This window comes from Pygocentrus nattereri, chromosome 10 (assembly GCF_015220715.1).
Source record: "Pygocentrus nattereri isolate fPygNat1 chromosome 10, fPygNat1.pri, whole genome shotgun sequence".
Classification (NCBI taxonomy): Eukaryota; Metazoa; Chordata; class Actinopteri; order Characiformes; family Serrasalmidae; genus Pygocentrus; species Pygocentrus nattereri.
This window is the reverse complement of record NC_051220.1, coordinates 29805911-29828866: the sequence shown is the minus strand read 5'-3', so window position 1 is coordinate 29828866 and position 22956 is coordinate 29805911. Positions and strand designations below refer to the sequence as shown.

Below are 22956 nucleotides of genomic sequence, written 5' to 3'. Positions count from 1 at the left end.
ATTTGGCTACATCATTTTAATGGCATAGAATTTTCATATCAATGTTTCAACAAATATGAAAAGGCTGGCTGCCATGGCAATTTCTGCCAAAAGTTAAAAAAAGCCAATTTTAAAAGAGATTTCCAAAGACTTAAAAAAAAATCTTTATAATAAAATAGTTAAGATGTAAGCAAAGTCATTCAGAGTTGTTTGAAGTAAAACATGCTGTGCTGGAGAAAAATACTGAGTCAGAATTGTTCACAGTGATGATGTGAAAGGAACCAGACATCTTGAGCACTGCACGCCTCACTGATGCCCGAGACGTGAAACAGTGTTTTATGATAGTTCTGTGAAAACGTCTGGCTTACAATGTATTTTTTAAGATGCACTTTTATCATGCAGGGTACTGAAAGGCAAAAGAGCCCCCAAAAACCCATACATTTTCCAGGATTAACACTATTTACCAGTATCAGCTTTACATTAAAATACTCAGATGTGTGTTGGTTCAGTGTCGGTTTTGGATAGTAAATAAAAAGCTGTATTTCCATCACAGACATTGGCAACCTCTGGTTCTTATAACTGTTTATAAGAAACTGTAAAGAACTGTAAAGAAATCCAAGTCTATAAGCTTCTCTACAGTCAATCAATGTTTACATCTCAATGATTTTATTTTGAAAAATGGGTGGAACATAATGGTCCTGTAAGGTCAGCGCTGGGTACTACTGTTCTCTTGACGTTCTGATTAACTTATTTCCACAAAAAATATTAGCTTTTACTTCAGCGGCTCCAGCACTTAATGATGTGTTCCGGCACTAGGAGGTTTGGATATCATGTACTGTCAATAAAACACTGCCCTGCTGGATGACTACTCAATGTCTTTTCCCTTCCAGTTGACTTATTATGCACAGTGCGATTCTGCCAGCCTAGCCATTCAGCTGACGTCCAAACAGGCAATTTCATGGTTTAATAACAAGGTATTCAAAACCATAGGGAAGAATGTCTCCACTTGTAAATGTGCAATTGTTAGGGAAAGGATCTGAATGGCCTCAGAGACACCTAGTACAGGAACCGGCATTTAGTGCCAGTGTTAGGGATGGAATTGGAATGCAGAGATATAAAACTGCTTCAATGGAGCATTTAGTGGAGTGTTTGTGAGGCACTGAGAGGGGCACAGGCCCATAGAAAGCCGACATAGAAAGAAACTCTGTAGATGTCAGCGGCCCAGCACAAGGCGTCTGTCCTCACACTGAGATACGGAGACGATGGGGCAATAAACAAGAGTGGAGACTCATCACTCCTACGCCTGCTGTCTTTGGCACAAAGCACTTTGTAAAGTGAGACTGGGGCAAACCACAAGTAAGGTACAAAATCCTGCAGCCAAAGCAACTTCGAAATAACCGCCAACAAAGGTTAAATGGCTCCACCAAGCTTGAAGATGGACATTTCTTAGCAGTGTCAGAGACTTGGCCACATTTTAAGATTTATCTGATGCTGTAATCATGTAAAATGCTATGGTTTTGCTTTCAGCTCTTCTAAAATTTCCTTTAATAATCTCAGGATCTCTGCTGCTGCTACAGTTCAAGCTGGCCGCCGTGCTGAATGTGCTCTACACGAGACTTTCATATGAAAACCCAGATTAATCTGTAAATCTAACTTGCTACTTTAATCAGAAACATTACAATAAAATGGCTGTGATATCAAGAATGGACTCTGAATGTTATATTTAACCACAGACCTCAAAAGTAAACTTCTATCAGGCAGAAGCATAATGAGTTACTAAGAAACCAATAGGTATATCATAAACAAGCATAAAAGAAAGCAGACGGGTGATGAAAGCCAATCTCAGAGAGAACCCTGCTGCCGTTTCTGCTGATTTGGGGGATTGCCTTGGGGTAAACTGGTGGCTCCGTGCATGCATATTTTGGAACACAATCATATGAGCTTTGAAATTCCTTGGATCATTAGCCCTTAATTCAATGTCAAAGTTAATTATCTCAGTGACTGGACTGCAGTAATATGAGGCAGATAAAGCCTCCAAGAACATTCAGTCATATGGGCCGACAACTACAGTCAATTACATGCTGCCACAGATCTACAGTAAAATAGGATTTGTAACTTAAGTTTTTTCCTTGCACTGAAGCATTTTGCAGTTTTTTTAGACCTCACTTCAAATTGCACATACATTCATTTTTAATGCCTCAGCTCAACTGTTGGCCCATATTCATCAGCTATAGACAGATATTATATGTGAATAAATGGAACTAAATGAGAATATGCCTTATATGTCAGCAGGCCAACTGAGCCACAGCTCAGACACTTAAACAAGAGCTTAAATCTATCTTTAATGTTTTTAGCACTAAGCATGTGGTAAAAGGCCAGAGTGAAAATTACTTATTGGTACAATTAATCATGGTCTTAAACTGGCTCCAGTTGCAATAAAACCAAACCAGTTACAAGACAACTCAGCCCCATTACACACACACAAACACACACACACACACACACCTACATCTAATTATTTCTGCCATTGTTAGTGAGGGACTATGAGCAATGCCACTAGAAGAACATCTGGAAGCCTTCACTCATCATCATAGGTTGGAAAACCATATAGCACCTGTTTTATATATTAAAGAATATAGGGTGCTGTAATATACTTCATAGTTTCCTTCATTTAACACGCTAACCCCATGTTTGTACTTCAGCAATTGCTGAAACGGCCCACTGAGCACAGATTCAGTGGAGCTTATTTAATTAAGCATTTCTAATCATTAAATTTTAAGACTTAAAAAGATCATTCTTACGTTAAGATCTCAGCCTGTTGCTGTTGAACACAGAGTAAAAGTAAACAGCCAGCATCTTTACTGGAAATAAGTTGTACTGTGTCACCGAGTTTAGAGCCTGGCCCCTACTTTACTTTGCAATATACACAGTACTGTGCAAAGGTCAGCGATCATTCTTCATTTATGTAATTTCAAGTCAAAACGGCCAATAAATAAAAGTCATTAATTGTAGAGTGTCAAGTGAAAATCTGAAAATATTTATTAAACAGAAAATTACACTAAAGCCTCAACAATATATTGATATTAAGAATATATATTACAATATATATTAAGACAATTACTGTGTCTACGTTTTGCCTTTATTCCAGCTTCCATTCTTTTTGAGGGACCTGCTTTCAGAAATCAGGGTTATTTTTCCACATCTCCAAAAGTTCAGTCTTAGAAGTTGGTCATATTTTCTGCTTCTCACGACCCAAGGACTTCCAAACACGTTTAGTAGGTCTAGACTTGCGGGTGACCAGTCCAGTGTTCCGAGAACATGAGCAGCTTCTTTGTTTGATTTGCAAGTTTTCTTCTTTCTTGCCCATTTCCTTTTTCAGTAATGGCTTCTTGACAGACTCACAATGTTGAGATGTCTTCTCACAGTGGAAGGATGGACAGAAAAACCTGTGGTTTTTTATTTAGATCTGAAGAGAGAGTGGAGCTTGATTTTCTCCTCTCTCTGAAAGAGGAAAGCGTTAAGTACTGTTTACTCTTTAAGTATTGCTAATGGTGACAGTTCTGGTGGTCTTGCACAGTTGTTTGGGGTACATCATTTATTGAACACCAGCTTTGTTAAATTGTTTTTTCACTTGTTTTCCTTTGACTTGACATGTGGATTATCATATAATGTAATCTTGGAAACATCTAAAAATGAATAAATGCACTTTTTGACAGTAAATGTAATAAATCAAGGATGGTCTCTGACTTTCACACAGTGCTGTATATGTATATGCTCATTGCATTCTTCTTATTGTTTGAGGGGTATAGTTATGTATTGCTACTACATCTATTCTACTGTTGCCAAATCAACAAGAAGAAGCTTTGCTGAGTTTTAATATCCTTCTACAATGGCCAATAATACTAATGCCCATGTCACTCTGACCTTATTTCAATTCTCTCTTCTCTGTGTAACAAAGTGAGGGGTGAAATCTGATAATTAACTCAATTAATTGCACTGAAAAGGAAAACAAACATCCAGTAAATAAAAAAAAAACACTATTCAATTACAGTTAAGAAATCATAGAAAAAAAGCCTGCTGAAAAAAGTGCCAAACAAAATTGCTCCAAAAGGTTTTGATGGTAGTTCTCTGCATTAATATTTCCTAGTGGTTGCTGGCTTAGAAATGATCAAGTAGCCTCAGTCATTGGTAAATTGCTCATTACCTGCGAATTACACACTGACCACAATAGTGCACTCTCCAAATTGGCTGTGAGAACTCTCTCAACACTCCAGCAGCCATTTCTCATGCACAAGCTAGCACTTACGACACCCACACTACTGCACATGACGGAAAATTATAACTCTGCAAAGCTGAGCTGCAAAGTCGTATACGTATGTGAGCAAAATAAGTAGGCATTTCTCAGCTGTAAACAGAACTCCCAGCAAACAAAACAAAATTAAATATCCTTTGTATTTCCAAAAAGGATAGAAATTACGCTTATTTAATTCTGCAGTAGAATTATGCGACTTTTACGAGGAAAATTACACTGACCACAAATTGCGCTCAACAATTCCAATACTTCAGAGCTTGACCACTTTAAAATGGGACTGCGCTGCGATTATAAATATAACTCTTTTACGGCTCTGTTATTACGTACTGAGAAGGGGGAGAGCGGGCCAATCTTGTGGCTGTAGCGCCTGATGGCCTCTCTGATGTGGGCGGGCTGGATGGCACTGCTCTGAGCCTCCGCGCCACAGGCTGCTGCACTCTGCAACGGAGAGAGAGAAAAAACACACAGCCGATATTATTACTAAATCAAAAACACAGTGGGAGTCAGGCCGTTTAACACACAAACACAGCCAGAGGAGGCCGTCCAGACACGATACGCACACAATACGTTTCTGAAAAACGCTCTGGATCAGGACTGCACACTGCCCAAGCCTTAACCTCCACAGGCATATAAATGCTATGTGTCCCTTCATGCTTTATGTACTTTCAGCACAGGAGTTCAACTAATATACAGAGGTTTGACAGCAAATGTTAGTCAACTGCTATTCGCTGTATGTGATCGGCTGTAATTGCGCTGCGTCTCCAAGCGCACTTGGCTTCAGGCGGAAAGGAACAGTTTGACTCAAGATTTCTCCGAGGATAAAAACAGAAAAGGAAAAACAGCTTCCCTATTTTGATCCTTGCAATAAATCAGCTGTGGTAAAATTGACATGGCAGGACATGTGAGAAAGTGTAATATACATTCCCTGCCAGTGTTTCCACTCTAGATGCAGAGGTTGGGTTCTTGAAAACTGTATAGCGAAGACCATTGAACTGTATATTAAACCAGATATATAGGATGTTGCCAGCTTTTTATTATTGTTTTTTATTAAGTTCCTAAGTATCATTAGTAAACTTTAAATAAATAAAGGCGGAGGGGGCATCAGAGTCACTGGTAATGTGCACAAATGAAGACGTAAATGTCTCCAAAAGCTTGTACCAGTACAAGTGCAAAAGTCAGAGACCACCCTTGATTTAATTTCCAGTTAAATAATAACCTTTTTTTTTTTTTTATAAAGCACTTTTTATAGTGCTTTACAGGCAGGTGATAAAGCTCAACAGTAATACAAGAAATGATAAGTATTAATTTAGAACCTTAAGAAAATGACAGATCAAATTAAGGGATAAATACCATGAGATGTAGAGTTTTAATGAAATGCAAAGTTAAATAGATATGTTTTTAGATGCTTCTAAAAAAGTGAGCACTGAGCTTGACTGTCTAATAAAAGGTGGAATTGAGTTCTACAGGTTAGAAGCAGAATAACTAAGGGTTATTCTGTCCATGTTTTCTGTATTTTACTGAAGGTGTTTGCAGAAGGCCAGTATCTGGAACATAAACATAAACAAGTGCTTTAGGGTCATTTAGAAACTAGTAGCAGAACTTTAAATTGTATCTTGAAAGATAGAGGCAGTCAGTACAGTTCTTTCAAAATAGCAGTGATATAATCTCTCTTTTTTTTGTTTTTGTCAGTGCTGTCACATTTTGTATGAGTTGTAAGGGATGTATAGTTTTCTTAGGAAGTCCAGTAAGAAGAGCATCACAGTTATCAGCTCTGCTTGTAACAAATGCATGAAAAGATTTCTCTGAGATAGAAAAGGCAGAACCTTAGCGATATGTCTCAAATTATTAAAAGATACTTTAGTGACTGCATTGATCTGCAGGATAAATCAGAGCTCATGGTCTAAGAGCTCATAAAGCAGCTATCTCTGTGTTTTTGTCCCAATGAACAGCATTTCCATTTTTTTGTGATTTAATTGTAGAAAAATTTGCGACATCCACTGAGAAATATTTGACACACAGCTAGTTAGTCTGTCTACAGAGTCTTGATCATCAGAAGGAATGGAAATGTATAATTGTGTGTTGTCAGAATAACTATGAAAATTTATACTATGGTTCCTAATGACATCACCTAGTTGAGGTAACATGTACAAAGAGAAAAGCAAAGGCCCTATAACTGAACCCTGTGGGACTCAGAAATGCACTAAGAAATGCTATTATATACTTTTAACTTTTAGTTTAGTCTGCACAAAAAAACAAGAAAACATCAGTATATTTAACAAAAGAGGACCCAGCAGAGAACAGCAAAAAAAACAATATTTTCCTGGAGACTTGCTTTCAGGTTTTCAAAGAAATCTGCAGGGATAATTTTCCACATCTCCAAAGTTCAGTCTTAGAAGTAGGCTGCATTTATTGATTCTCATAACCCAAATAATCTCAGACACATTCAGTAATATTGAGGTCTGTGTATCTGATGGCTTGGTGGTCTAACAGGTCTTGCATGGTTGTTAGGAGTCCCATTTTTGAATTTTTAAAATTTTTTTAGTGACAGTTTGCAAATTCCTGTTTTTTTCCCACTTACTTTGGCTTTTCCTGTCTCCTTATGCAAGTGGGCTATCTTATATCTAATCTCCTCAGAAATGCCTCCTGAAAAATGAATAACTTGTTCTTGGCTGTTTTAACTGGAAATTAAAAAAAGGAAGGGTGGTCTCGAACCTTTGCAGAATACTGTATATCATAGTGAATTTTAGAAAGGATCCAATATGTGTTATTTATACCTGTAAAATCATTTTTAAAACCGTTTTCCTGTTCCCCTGCCAAAATGCTGAGAGGAGAGAGAGGAGGGTAATCAGCAACATCTAAATGGCTGTTACAGTCTGACAGAGTAAACACAGCCTATTCCTGCTCCAGAAAATAAGCTCCAGATTTTTCCTGGATCAATAGACTTTGAAGTGGGCTGTTGTTTTATTCAATTTTCTTGTGAATTCCCTATGTAGATACAGTTAAGAGTGTAACTGGAAAATACCACACAGAATGAGAGGAATTTTTAATATGCCCACAAAAATACAAGAGACAATAAAATCAATAGACTGAGGAAAGCATTTCTACAGGCAGTTATCTGTGTGTCCTCCATATCAATACTTTTCAGCCACACAGACAGACAAACACAGGGCAAGTTCAAATGTTCTTTTCCCCCATTGTCATTTTTTCAGGTCTTTTCATTCGTAGACTACACAGAATGATAGCGCATGATAAATATTGACAATGAAAGAATGCTTTACTCAGAATAAAAAAAAGTGAAGACTATGACACAACGTGAGAAAATGTGTGAAATTATCTATTTACTAGCTTATATAAGCACAACCTGTAAGATACACACCTTCTTCCTCTTCCGCTGCTTGCTCTTGCTGCTGGTGTCCTGACTGAGGCTACCGTTGCCCTGGGCCATTGAGTGCAGCTTGCCCTGGTGGCCTGAGCTCAGAGGACCACTGGGGGTGGAGGGAGGGGTGTTGTCTGGAGATTCTGGTTCTCTTTTGGTAGACATACCCTGCAGGTAAACCAGCAGAGCAGCACTTCAGTTATATAGTGTATAGGCTATAATGTAATTATAAGGGTGTCAAAGTGTATGTGATACTACGATAACAAGATAAATTAATGCCAGTGATTTCTAAAATCTTGTGAACACATTTTCTTAGTTGGACCCTTAAATGCACCCATAGTTTCAGGTTGTTGCCCACACTATGTTGGTAAGTAGCATTTAAATGGCTTTTAATATGATCATTTCAGCAGCCTTCTCTTAAACATACAGTCAAATGCAAAAGTTTGAATGCCTCCCGGTCAACTAACATGATTAGTTGATTATCCCCTACAGAGAACAAACTTATATATGTCATATTTCTGTAAATTTCTGTTTCTATTTTATTTGCTGAGTTTAACATATTGGCAGAAAATAAACCCTAAAATATAAAATGTGCCATAACCTTTGCACAGACTACATTTGGTGCTTTATTTTTGCCCAGTATGTTAAATACAGCTAATTAACAGTAACTGTGCGTTAAAATGAGCAGAGGTGTGTTCTCTGTAGAAGAGGTCCTTATTTTCACTCAGAAAATAAATTGCCATTGTTTTTCTCACTGAAAGTCACTGGAAACTGTATTTACATATGGAAATGGTGGACTTTTATGTTTTTTATTTTCAAGAGATAAATACACAATAAATACATTCTGGTGATAGCCATAACAAAATGTACTGCACTGTTTTATAAATTGGAATTTTTTAGAGTGCATTATGCAAAAAAGAAAAAATGTAATTAATTGTGATTAAATATTTGAATTGTTTGACAGCTTAGTTATAATTATATATTACAAATAATTCTCAGCACTGTATTCAGTATTATCTAACATCTGTCTTTCTTGATCCTAAGCTTATGGAGAAACCATTTGCACACTAAAAGTTTAACATGGGCATTAAACAGGAAGGCTGCATATTGTTTACATTATTCACACAGTAACACACAGTAGCTTCATGATGTCTCCTGAGAGAACCCCAGCTGTCATCCAGTGCAGGGTTACTCTGTGACTTTTCTCCACAGGCGGCCTGCTAGGTTTAGGTGGGGAAAAATAACAACAATAATAGAATCCAGGCTAAAATACCCAGTGTGCTTCCAGAACCAGAGTGGCCTTGGCGGAGTCCGAATGCAAGAGAGAGATGAGGTTTTGTGGTCACAGTGACAGAAAAGCCCCTCCATGGAAGAAATCCCACAGTACAAAACCACCTTGCACAAACTTGGCGGCCCTATTTGGCTGAAGGTCAAGCCCTTGTAGTAGGGATAGCTCTTACCATTTTCCAAAGGACAAGTAATCTATGAAGGCTGTTGATGCGTCCCTGTATACGCTTTACTACAAATTTCCAATACATCTTCTACAACAGTGGTTCCCAACCCAGTCCTCAAGGACCCCCAGACAGTCAACATTTTTCCTTCATCCCTATGTGTTAGGAGTTTTCTATATGTAATAATAAAACAAAATGATCGGCTTGCTAATGATGATGGTGATGATGATTATCATGATTATGATGATTATTTTTATTACTAGTGATATCTGATTTTTATTTTTTGCTTTGGATGGACCCAGTTTCCATCAGTTCTTCATCTATCCTGTTTTTTGTGTTCTATTTATATTACTGTAATGGTGGGCACTATTGGACACTATTTGGGACCACTAGATACAATATCTGTGATATCCAGCGGCAGTTAACCTGCAGCAGTGCAGTGATTTTTAAGAAGAGAGATCTAAAAGTGTTACACTGTGTTGTGCTACATTTCAACTGTTATGCTTCTTTCTGTTGCATTCTTAATAAAAAAGACTACTTATTATTATTGTTATGTAATACATTAATATTATTGTGTTTGCTATTATTATTATTATTATTAGTAGTAGTAGTAGTAGTAGTAGTTGCAGTAGTACTTTTGATAGAAACAAGCACTTCTTGTTTCTTTTTGATTCTTTTGGAACTCTTGTGTTTGAGTAGAGGTTTCAAAAAAGTTAGAAAAACACATATTCTCTGTATCATCATATACTGGGTTCAATTTGCACCAGTCAGAATACTGATTATGTGCAACTTAAAAGTTTCACATTTTTGCCAGCATCATTTGAGAAAGCTATTGGGAAGGAGAGAGGCATTCGTTGTTTGACTTTTTACAACCGTTTAGTCCTACTGAGGTTTTACTTTTCAGGATGAATTCTCAAATACAGCTGATTAATTAGGCACACCTCAAACTTATGACCTTTTCTGTTTACAGAAAGACATAAATGATGCAGTGTCGGTTCACACCAAACATATTATACTTCCAAATACCGCCTATATGATGTCAGGTCAGACGCAAAATGTGCTTTTCTAAAATTAGAATCAAATTGGAGTAAATTATTCATTTTGCCTGAAGTTTGAAAAAGCAAAAGGCTCATGTCCTGGATTTGAGCCGTTTACAAAACATTCTCCAAACACAAGCAATTACTGGCTGAATCAGATCAGCGCAGGGCTTACCTCAGCACTGGAGCCGTGATATTGGAGGAAAGTGGCTGATATGGCATGACCAAAAGGATCACCTGTTTTGGGGGTCATATCTTGTTTAACCAACAGGGCAAGGTCAACGATCTGAAACATAACAGCAATATCATCATGAGTAATGATGTTCCAGAAATGACTGAAATTTCTATCCAGTAACTGAAACTTTATATAACACTATCAGAACACCACAAGATATATCGGCCTTAGCTGACTCTTGGGTTATTTTCAGGAGCTATTATTGGGTCTCATTTCGTGTTGACTTTCCGTGTTTATTACAATGAAAAAGGAGATGCCAGTTAGAGCATGTCAGAACTATTTCCTATAAACGAAACAGTTTATCATTTTTAGTTTCTCTAGGAAACTTGAGTGGCCTATAGTGATGTTATTTCATGCTCCAGTTTATTTTGCCAGTGACGACATTAAGAGCGAAGGCCTAGTACATCAGCCTCTCTTTGACAGGTCCATTACATTCTTCACTCTCCCTTTGGTTGAAATATTGCAAACAGGTAGTCAACATGCATCTTACCTGGGCAACTGTCTCATAGGCTAAATATGACAGGATCTCCATTGCGATAGCATTGGGCTTCACATCCAGGCTGCTGCAGTCCAGCCACTCTCGAAATTTAGAGGCCTTTTTGGCTTAATGAGAGATTTAGAATAGAAATAGCATTAAACATGATGAACATGATGTAGTTTATTGTGTCATATCAGAAGGTACAAAGACATCAGTCTGCAAAAAAGGAGAATCTTTTGATACCTTTGAGATGCTTGCATGCTCTCAGCATTGGGTGAGGATGTGCAACAGGGCTTCTAGACTGAGGATTTGCTCTAATGAGTTTACAGTGATTGCTCAAAGCACATGTAATATGATTTCAATATCCGATCAGGAATGTATCACTAAATAATAAAATATAAATGAGTTCATAATACTAATGAAAGGATTATGATTTTTAATGTAGGTTTAATCTCAGTTCTTGAACACACAAGCTGGACACTATAGCTACAGTACAGACTACAGGTTTTATTAGATGGTTCCTGTTACAAACTAAAAAATCAAATATTAACCATAATCTACATCATTTTCTTTTCTGATACCAACACTGAAAGCCAGAGAGCACTGGCCGATATCAATAACGATCCCAAGCGCTTTCTTTAAAATGAGCTTTTTTTAATTGAAGCACTTCACTTAAGATAAGCATCTAAAAGTAGCCCACCATGTTCAAACTACTCTGCTAGCCAACAGGGAGATATGACAAGACACAATTAGAGTGTGGTATTGCACTCATTCTTTTTCTGAAATAAAGGTACCATGCAGGTAAGTGATTCATTCATCAAGGTACAAACAGTGTAAACATTTCCTCAAATGTACAGCAGTGGTTTTAAGGTCCAATTGTGTACCTTAAATAAGTATTCCCCAGTGGAAAAGTAGATATTTGTATCTAAACTAATGTTTTAAAACGGAACCATTTAATAAAAAGCCTGGGAATGAGACGGGGTGTGTGGAGTCAGTACAGCTTGGAACATATTTCAGTGGATTCTGGTACAGTTATCTTCTATGACTAAAGGTACTGAGATGTATCCCTGAGGGTACCACCACAGTGATGATAAGGGTACTGCCCCAGTGACAGTGTCGTACCTTTTATTGTGAGAGACCAATAAAGCACTTTTAGCTGAGACAAAGCTCTCTCTACCAGCTATATTTGTTGATTATTAAGAATAACTTGCACTAAATGTGAGCTAATGCAGGTGCAGTGTGGGTGTTATTTGAAGTGGATGTGGTATACTTTTCCTTTGAGTATCCTAGACAGTAAGTTGGTTTGTTTTGAACCTTGATTTAAGAACTAGACGTAGGCCGGACCCGGTGCTTGTGTTAAGATATTTCGCGCTGGTTTTGAGGCGAGGAGTGCGGGGTTGCACAGGCCAGCGCCAGTGTGGAGAGATTGGTTATTGGTAAAGCCTGAAGCCAGTCAACATGTTATTAGTGCTGGAATGTGGCCTTCACAAACCAGTGGCAGTGTGTTCACATCCCACAGCCATGCTCTTAAACCTTGCAGTGCTCCAAACACACAGCCCCACAATGAACACCACACACAGGAGGGCAACTGCATCAAAGTCTACTGGAAATTTATTAAAGTAATGCTGAGTAGTTATTTTCATTACTGATGGACAATTGCCCATTGAGACCTCCTTGACCACTGCGCAACTGCCCATTTTACCCAACATCAAAGTCTCTTAAAAGGATACTTTTAAATGTGACGTCTTCCCCCGACCTAAAAATATCAATATACTGTACCGTGCAAAAGTCACCCTTGATTTATTTTCTTTTATTTATTTACAGCCATGAAGTACAAATTGATATTTTTTTCAGAAGATATTACTGAGGATATTAGATACAAGATAAACCACTTGCATTAGGAAGGGGAAGGTCAAAGGAAAATATATTTGAACATCATAAGGTGTTTCTGTCTGTTGTGAAAAATCAACTCAACACTATGGGTCTGAAAGGATGTGCAAGTCCAGACCTCAACACTGAATCCAACACTGAATCCAACGCTGAATCCAACGCTGAATCCAACGCTGAATCCAACGCTGAATCCAACGCTGAATGCGTTTGTGATTACTTGGAGCATGAGAAGCAGAAAAAGCACTCAAAGGCAATAAGGAGGTCAGAAAAAAACATCCACAGACTAAACACTAAAAATATATTACATTTAGGTCTAAGCTTCTAAGACTGAACTTTATTGCTGCAGATTTCTTTTAAAAACTGAAAGTCTCCTGAAAAGAACAGAAGCTGTGATAAAGGCAAAGTGTGGACACACTAAATGCTGCTATTATAACAATGAGATGATTATTATATTTATTATGTTTTGCTTTTTTTTTTTAAACGTGTTGAATATCTGCTTTCTGTGTATAACATTTATATTGTTATTATAAATAATAATGATAATAATTTATACTATCATGGCAGTGTTAAGCTATATGTAAATAGTGGGAAAACCTGTGTATTTTAGGGTTTTAACTGGAAGATAAGAGCTGAAAGAAAGATGAAATACAGTGGGGGAATACTTACAAAAGCTGAGCTGTCGACTCTCACAGAAATCACTATACTGTGCTAAGTCCATGTTTCTTGTCTGTTTTTCAAGCCTCTGCAGATAAAGAGAGAAAAGATACACATACATATTGCACTGTTAGATGACTCAATGTTTAAATGATGGGTTATGTTTCCAGTATTGTTCTATCAAGCTGATTTATGCTCACAGATTCACTGACGTGTAGCATTTCACAGCATCATGGCAGAGCACTTTACACAGCTCCAGTAAATGCGAGAGTGACCTGTGGCTAATTACATAATGTCATGTTGTAAAACTCAACACTGCTCTGCACCTGGAGCAAAGAGTGTGCACGTGCAACTACTGCCGAGAATTCAGGGAATCTCCACTGCCAGTCGCAGTCATTGTGGAATGTGTACTGAGGGCATTGTGCAGGCTAGATTAAAGAGCGTCTTAAATGATCAACACGTCTCAATAGCATCTCTTATTCAACAACGATAAAGAAAGTAAGACCATTTTATTTTACAAGGCAATAAAAGCATGGTCAACACTGCTGAGTTCACACTTAACACCACCCCTTGTCATGTTCAGACACATAATCTTCCAAGAGCGAAGAGTTATCTACACATAATATTATGGTACAGGTCTGATCACCTGGTAGACGCAACCCTCATGCACGTCAACAGCGCTTAACTGCCTGACATAAGGATGAACAATGTGGCTTGCATCCGAGTAGCCAATGGAGTGAGCTCAGACAACACAATAGACTCATTCAGAGCATCTCTCTTAGTCCTATAATAATGTCTTCCATCAGCCTGCTGTGGTATCTGGAGGAATCAGGTGGGATGCTGTGGTTATGAGAAAGCATGAGGCAATGCTTGCACTGAGGCAATGCTTTGAGAGTCCTATCAAACTCCCTAAATATACAGCACCAGAGAGTCTCTATTTTGCCTTTTAGACACGTGGCAAAGCGGAGTATCCTGACAAGAGGTCTACTGTCTACATCGCACTTAAGAGAGCACTGAGCTGCAGTGAACCCTCTTAATAGCACCCAAACAGGTTTCACTTTAGCTTTACAGCCGAATGTGTTAAGTTGCAGGTCAGAACCTGTAATTAGACATTTCCTCATCCTGGACCAATTTCATCCATTCACAAAACAGTCAATTTGAGCTTTCTAGCTGGGTGTGCGCTGTAAAAAAGGGCTTATATGGTTTATAGCTTTTTCCCCCTCTCTTCCAAACTGTGTGCTAATGTTTTTTTTTTTTTTTAATACTTCCACAGAGCACTGGGTCTCCAGGCTGGTCTGAGGGAGGCATCGCAGACTCGGGACGCGCTGACATCCCGGCTCGGGGCACGGTGCCCGAAGCGGGGCGGCCGAGATCACTTTCAGCCCACCCAAACCAACCGGAGCCTTTTTATTTAGTTAGCTGGCAGTCGTTGGAAATTCCATCTTTGAAAATACATATTAATGATGCTGAGCGCCGGCGCTCGCCCTGCCTGCCGCACAGCGCTGGAACTGTGATTTCTATTAGTGTCGTTAAGAGGCGAGCGGAAGGCTCGTTTGCAGTGCAGAGGGGGAATTCACAGCAGCCTTGGTGTCTGCGTTCGGCTCCAAATTGGGCCGAGAGTGATACGAGACTGGAGCCACTGAACTTAAATAACTCTTGTCAAGCAGTCAGCCAGAGACAGGAGAAATGTTATGACTGTGGCTTATTGACTGAAAAGCGCGGCAGGGGGATTTTACATTTGAATACTATGTTTAGCCATTGATTAAATCAAAACTTTGACCCACCTGCTAATAGCCAGATTATACCCACAACTGAAACGCTGCTATATGATTGGACATTCACAAATATTTGATTTGGCCAGGCTGCTCTTTCATTTTGTGCCAGTGTGGTCTGGATAAAGAGAATCTCAATTTGTAATATTGGTAGCCCTGAGACTTCTATAGGCCAAGACCCAAAATATATTTTGGACACCTAGCAAAAGTCAATGTGTGACTTAAAAAACAAAAACAAAAAAAAAATTAAATCTCGTTTTCTGTGTGTGAGGGGCCAGCCTGGGGTGGTCTATTAGTAGCAATAAGAAGTAGCTTTAAGGTCTTCTGGACTTTTCATTCAGCACTCAACATAATCAAACGCCTCTATGGGTGCTTGAGAGTTACTCAGGCACTGCTTCAGCATTAAGAGGTTCAGCTCATGAGTTCAGAAGCAGTCTGGATGTTGCCGGTGTTAGTCACTTGGGCTGCTTTTAATGGGCCTTACCAAAACAGTTTTAGAGTGAATAAGGCACATGATGCTACTTACAGCTTGGAGGAGACCACAGAATAATATCATAAAGCTCCACAGTTATCTAGACAGCAAGGGAAGGAAGGAATCAACTCCATAAACCCATTACAGCTTGACATCACTGTGACAAAAGTCCCCCCCTTTTATGAGGCTAGGTAATTTTACAAAGAAAATAAACATGCAATAATGGGTAAACTCCAAAGAAAAGCTTTTAAGATCACAAGTGCCATAATTAAAGAAGCAAACGAATTGTGAATCACATTGTTCTTTGTTCTTTGAGAAAACAGAAACAACATATAAAACTTGGGCAATTATGCACAGAGAGTTAAAAGGACGTTCTAATAAGCTTGTTCAAACACATGAAAGTATAAATGAGAAAGCTCACATTGGCTTTTCAGTGTTCAAAACTTCTTGCAGAATTTGAAAAATACGTTTCCCTGGAGTCCCAGAATAGAATTCTCTGGAGACTCGCTGTCATCATGACATTAAGGCCAAAACAATGCGGATCCCACACAACATGACAAAGAGACTTTTAAGCATTCCCATCTGAACGTGGCCAAGAAAATAACAGATTGTCAAGAGATCTTAGAGGGTCCTTGAGAAGATTGATGGTCTGCCTGAGGAAATACAATCCACACACCACTGACAAAAGAGAGGCCATCGCAGTCTGATCAGGAGAATGAGCGAGCAGCTAAATTATAACCCTGTCTGACCTGATGCATGGCAGTGCTGGCTGAACACATGTGCTTTTAGAGGACTGGACATCCACCAAGCGTTTGACCCATAAGTTGTGGGTTTGGAAATCCCTTGAAATAATGTCCATGGTATTTACACAAGTGTTGTAATATATTTACATCACTGAGAAACCTTTGCAGAGTAAATGGAGGATATAGTAGAAGGTCTTTGAAAAAGGGTCATTTACAGTGAATAGAAACTACATTCAAAAATTCTCAGGGAGTAGTGGAGAAGTGCAGAGAGCCACGTAAATAAGTTTGGGGCAACAAACGTATAGATGAAGTCAAAATAAGCTTGTTGCATCAAAAGAAAAACGTAAGCATTTTGTCTTGTTAGATTTTATATGGATGTGAAGGTGAGCTTCTGGAATCGAGCTTCTAGCGATTTCCAATGCAGCTTGTGCTGTGCACAGGGGCCACCAGATAAAGCGGCTCGGTGCACTGTGGGTAAGCCATAAAACTGCTCCACAGGGCTTCATGAGTACAGCAAAGTGGGAGGCCCAGAAGGATACGGTTCCTTATCCCCAAAAGATCATCCTGATAGCTAAAACACACCCATTAAAATGCTCAGTAGGAACAAAGTTTGGGGGAAACCGCAGGCTTTCTGGGCCACGTCCAGAATGACTCGGGCTTGGTTTTAATTGAAACGGGACATATAAAGTCTTGCGGAGATACCCCCCACCCACACCCTGCTTTTTTTTTCGGAACATGTCCATGGTTCCTGCTTCAGCCCGTTAATTACATCTTTCAGCCATGGGCCTTTATTTCAATTGGCAGAGTCAGAACAAACGGATGTTATAGAACGCTCCCTTACTTTTTCCTCTAGAATAGTGCTGAGCCAAGCGAGAGCTGGGGAAGGCGAGATGTTGAGGGCTTGGCATATGAGCTTCCAGATCACTACAGTACTGCCTGTGTCCTACATTTAGATTCTTAGTATTTGTTCTACTGACTTCTTTTGTTAAGTTACATCTGAAAAAGCTCCCATGATAACGACAGTGGACAAGTCAAGGCTAAATTTTCTCTTCTTCTTCCTCCTCAGTTTCACTTAGTGGCTCATTTGCATGTCTGGTTCTGTACAGTGGAAAGTCGATGGCTCTCGCATCGCACTGGAAAATCTGTTAAAATGCTAAGTCTATTAGTGGACGAGAACAAAACGAAAACAGAGAAGGTCCTCAGTGGTGGGGCTTTGAGGTCTGGCTGCTTGTCTTCATTGGAACCTGAAAATTTTTAACTACCTTTTCTGTGCAGACAGACTATCAAGTGCTCCTGTGGTCAGAGAGCGCATTTAACTTGTTTAAACACAGTGTTTAAGTGAGATCCAATTCCCTAATGAGAAACCCTGGGTTCTAATCACACAGATACCCCACAGTACTCGCTCTCGCACTGCAAGAAATATCAATCTCTCTACCCCTCCCTTCCTCCCTCCTTCCCACCCTCCCTCCACATGATAATTCTCACCCCATCCAGGTCCCCCAGTTCTGAAGTGTTCAAATGTTTGGAATCACTTGTTATGTTAATAATGTATTTAACATGCAATAAGAACTTGATTAAGATAAGATTAAGATTAAATAAGATTAATGTAATATAAACAAAACATCAAAATATTTTTATGTTCTATTTAATATTTAAAGTATTTTGGAATAAAAATATTAAATTACAAACAATATACAGTAATTATCTATTTGCAATATATATGTTGTATCTAGGGGCGGCACGGTGGCGTGGTGGGTAACGCTGTCGCCTCACAGCGAGGAGGGCCTGGGTTCGATTCCCTGGCCGGGTGACCGGGGTCCTCTCTGTGTGGAGTTTGCATGTTCTCCCCGTGTCTGCGTGGGTTTCCTCCGGGTTCTCCGGTTTCCTCCCACAGTCCAAAGACATGCAGTCAGGCTGATTGAACATGCTAAATTGCCCCTAGGTGTGAATGTGTGAGTGTCTGTGTCTGTCTGTCTGTCTGTCCTGCGATGGACTGGCGACCTGTCCAGGGTGTATCCTGCCTTCCGCCCGAAGACTGCTGGGATAGGCTCCAGCACCCCCCCACGACCCTGACGGAGAAGCGGCTTAGAAAATGGATGGATGGATGGATGTTGTCTCTAAATTTGATTACAACTTTTGAAATGCCAGGTACTTCATTATCAATACTTTGTATATTTCTCTGCCATTTTAGACGCATCCATACTACTGTTCATCTTTCTGGATTGTACATCTCAATGTACAAATGAAGGAAAAAATGAATAAATGAATGAATGCACTTTTGCATGTACACCACCATTCAAAAGCTCTGTCCTCTCCTGTCCAATTTATAATTTTTATTTTATTTTATTTTATTTAACAATAATTTATAGAGAGTAGACAAGAATACTTTAACCTAGATATCAATAAGTATTTTAAGGTGCTTTATTTTTTCAGAACAGCAAAAAAAGATTAATATATTGCAATAATCTATTTATTGTCATTTCTTAAAGAGTTGTCTACATGGAGTTTTGAGCACTTTCCAAATACATTCTGGATGTGCATTTTTGTGTAACTTCATTCGCCACGTTCTACAGCATTCTCCATCATTAAGGAGTCATCTACAGCTCTATTCATCATTTTATTTCAGATTAATATTACCCATCCCCACTAATTACTAATAATACCTACAAATTTGTAGAGTTATAGCATCATGCTAGAACTATTTTATATGTGTATGCTCAACAAACTGAGGAGTAATTTATATTGAAAACAACAATTCTAAACTTGTGAATGGAGATTCCAAACTTTTGAACAGTACTGCACATTGTCTCTGTCAGGACAAAACATAATACATAAAAGGGTAATTTCACAAAAGAAGAAAACAGAAGAAAAAAAGTTATTTAAATGTTTTAATTTGAATGAAAGTTAATCGTAAAACCACAATGATGTATTAATTCTTTGAAACATGTAAAGTTGCATTGGACAAGCATACTAGAATCTTTAGTCTACATTCGTCTGAAACCCTTCTAGTTTACTATTTATTTAAAACACTGTTTCCAAACTTTTGAATTGTGATTCCAGACTTTTGACCGGTACTGTATGTGGGCCTGCACGTTTCAGGCCTGGTCAGCATTCTCCCTCCCACTCACCTCTATCCTCTCCTGCTTCACTTCATCCATCTCCTCATCTTCCACCAGCGCCAAAAATTCCCCCGTCTGGTCGATGGAGCCCAGGAAGTCCTGCGCCAGCCGCTGCCTTTTGTTGACACTGCTGCTTGAGTATTTGTCTGGAAGTTGGCACGTGCACACACACACACACACACACACAGACACACACACAGACACACACACACAGACACACATTTGCTGACTCTCCCCTTGCCCACATCTGCAGGCCAGCAGGCCATGTTTACACCTAAGCAGTGATGGGATGGGTCCAAGGTGTAGCCCACTCACCCCCTGCCATTTATTCTTCCTTCTGTACCAGAGTTATGTCCACAACATTGCCTTGCCTGGCCCTACACATACACACAGTAGCAACTTCAACTGCCAGAGCACATAACACTCCTCCACTTCTATTACATCACTCCATCACTGACCAAACAGTCCTTTTTTTCCCTATTAGAGGTTTAATCTGTCTTGAGAGAGCCGCAAGGTGCTACACACTGCCAATCATGAGAAGGGAAATGAGAAGTGAAGGTTCAAGGCCATTAAAATATCGTCTTTTTTGGAATAAACAAAAAGTACTGTAAATAATACATGACGAGTTGGATTTTAATATTATTATGTTTCTTTCCAGAGATTGCTCACTTCCTGGCTTTAATTCAGCGGGCAAAGTCACATGCACGTCCCATCATGACAAACTGCTTTTCACTTGACAAAATGTGGAGAACTGCCGTTGATTAAATCCCCAAAAGCGCCGTGCTGGTAAAAACGCAATGGAGGAAAATGTTAATAAAATGAGAGGAAACACAGTGATCAAATGCATCTTTGTGAAGTAATGTCTGGTTGACATGACATAAATAGCTTTAGAAAATGTTTAATCAGGGAGACAGAACTCATGACACCTTAATAACAGCACTTTTATGGGGCTCCAGTTCCTTGACGCTGGCACAGCTTAGCCTCCAACAGAACTGTAATTGTGGACTTCCTATGTAAACGGGCAATTCAATCAAAACGTTAAAAAATGCCACTTTGTATAAACTCTCTTTCAAATGATACAACTATACTGATGCACGTAATTAGTTCTATATTTTTGGCTTTAATGTATTCTAAATTCGCTATTTGATGCAGTGGCGTGTTTACAGGAATAAAAGAGCTTGGAAAATCTTGGTTTGGGTGAGTGGTAAACAAAGCTAATCTGCAGTGATGAAACAGAGAATTCAAATCTAACAAAATAAACACGTGGAAATAACAGACATCATCTTTGATCCACTAACAATGGCCCACAAAATTCAGCACTGAAGACGAATGGCATTTTAAATTGGCGCTACAACCGTGTAAAGGAAATGAATGGGCCAATCTTAAATGACCGAAGCGATAAATCCACATGAAACGTTTTAGACATTTTAGTTTGCTTCATGTTAAACACCGTGCATAGTTAAAAATAAAAAATGTCAAGGATCTTCCTGAGAGGCTATCTTAAATGATTCAAGCATATGCTGAAGGTTAAATAGCCAGCCATGACCAGCTATAATCTTTTAATAGTGCTGTAATCGCATCCTGCTGTTGTGAATCCGCATGTGAATCCCCCAAAACAGGCAGTCCTGCTGCTCTTGGACGGAAAAAGAAAAGAGGAACAGAAGACGAGCAGTAGCTTTCTACCTGCAGCTATGCTGTATTTTAGGGGTCAAGGCTAGCGCACTGGATAGACTGCGGCTTCAATTCAGCGTTTAAAGCTCTAGGGCCCTCGCAGTGGTTTCCACACTCTAAGTGCTTGAGGAATTACTGTAAGGGTCAGATTGAAGACACTGTGGTCAGAGCCAGCATGGCGGCCTTCAGCCACACTTCTGCTGCGTCCTTAACAATGCCACCACTCACACCACAGCAGAGAAAGCGGCAGTGGCCACAGCGCTTCCCGCGGGCCTTGCAATTGGGGGGGGGGGGGGGGGGGGGGGGGGTGCACCAGAACCTACTTAACAAAAAGTCTATACTCTCCTGGCGCTTTATGGGAAATGCTCAGACAAAAGCAATGGTAAAAGAACGTATTTCCAAATCCAGTTTTCCTGACAGCAGGAGGGTCATTTGGGGAAACGTCAAAACTTTCAGAGCCAATTTGAGCGCAAAACAAACGCTGCGGAGCAAAACATTAAACAGAGCAGCCCATCAGGCTTCTCATGGAAAAGGAAAAAAGTCCTGAATCCATGCGCACAGACATGCAGACTCCTTCTCAATCGACTGCGCGGACTGCTCGCTCTGAACGCCACATTTAACGTTATTCCCTCTCTCAAGTTACAGGCCAGATGAGGAGCAAAGATCCTAATGATACTCATCATGACAGCAGACGAGACTGCAGAGTCCACTGCGGATGGTTTTCCTCTCTCGTTCTTACTACACTATGATACTGATAGAAAACTAGCTGAGGAGTGGTGGAACGCTATGCAAAGCAGAGACATGCCAAAGCTTCCGCCTGCATTCTAGTAATGACTCTTACTGATTGACTGTGGCATACAAAATTACCTTGGCTGACTCCAGTCATTATGTGCACCTTCATCATTTAAAGCACTGACTGAATGGTATAATTCAGCTCGCGCACAGGAAAAGCTCTTAAAACATCTTCATGTTGGGAGAATGTCATTAACGATGAGAGTGAAACTGAAGGATATTCAGGATTTTAATGTGCAAATTAGAAACAATTTATGATTATACTGTACCTGAGTCCAGTGGGTCTTCATCGTCTGCAGTTTTCATTAATTTGGACTTGTAGTCTCGAAACTGAATATACTTGAGGAGTCTTCGCAATTTCTTCTAAAGGAGATAAAAGAAAAGAATAAAAGTATGAGGCTGAGAAAAAAGTTGATCTAAGACAAAAACACTGTCAAACAAAAGTTTGGGAGCAGTTTTGCATAACTTCAATAGGAATTTCACAGATTTTTCAAAAGTAATTCAGAGTGGTTGAATTTGAATTATTCCCAGTGGTGGTGATAGGAACCAGACACCTGAAGCGTTTAATGTTTATAAGTTACCTTATGACATTAAATTACAACAAGACATTATTTTATGATAGTTTTGATATAAAGTTTAGCTGTAAAAGACATTTCAAACTAATTTTTGAAACTCAGAAGACATGCTTAAGTTCACTGGTTGCTTTAGATAGTAAAAAGTCTATATTTGTAATGCAGTCATTGCGACCCTTGGTTCCTATTATGGTGCACCATTTCACATCCAAACACACATTTAAACAGTAGAATTTTGTTTTGACATATTAAACAGAATTACGGAATGACTTCTCATTATAAAAAGTGGGCAAAATGAAAGGACAACTGACGATTTGAGAATAATGCCAAACTCCAGACCTTGTCTTGATGTCAGCACTTTGAGATGTTTAAACCAACTTAGGTCCAAAAGATTTAAAATAAG

The 22956-nt window shown here is 39.2% G+C and overlaps 1 protein-coding gene across 1 annotated transcript in view; it reads right to left on the bottom strand.

Annotated features, from left to right (window-relative positions):
- The window catches only part of supt3h (SPT3 homolog, SAGA and STAGA complex component), a 114299-nt gene that overhangs the window by 14533 nt on the left and 76810 nt on the right, over positions 1-22956 (bottom strand). The window contains exons 5-11 of the mRNA XM_017721411.2: positions 22251-22344; positions 19528-19664; positions 13425-13500; positions 10881-10993; positions 10331-10441; positions 7668-7835; positions 4619-4729 (exon numbers count right to left, since the gene is read on the bottom strand). Coding sequence (XP_017576900.1) covers positions 4619-4729; positions 7668-7835; positions 10331-10441; positions 10881-10993; positions 13425-13500; positions 19528-19664; positions 22251-22344 — 810 coding nt within the window. The remainder of the gene's footprint in view (positions 1-4618; positions 4730-7667; positions 7836-10330; positions 10442-10880; positions 10994-13424; positions 13501-19527; positions 19665-22250; positions 22345-22956) is intronic.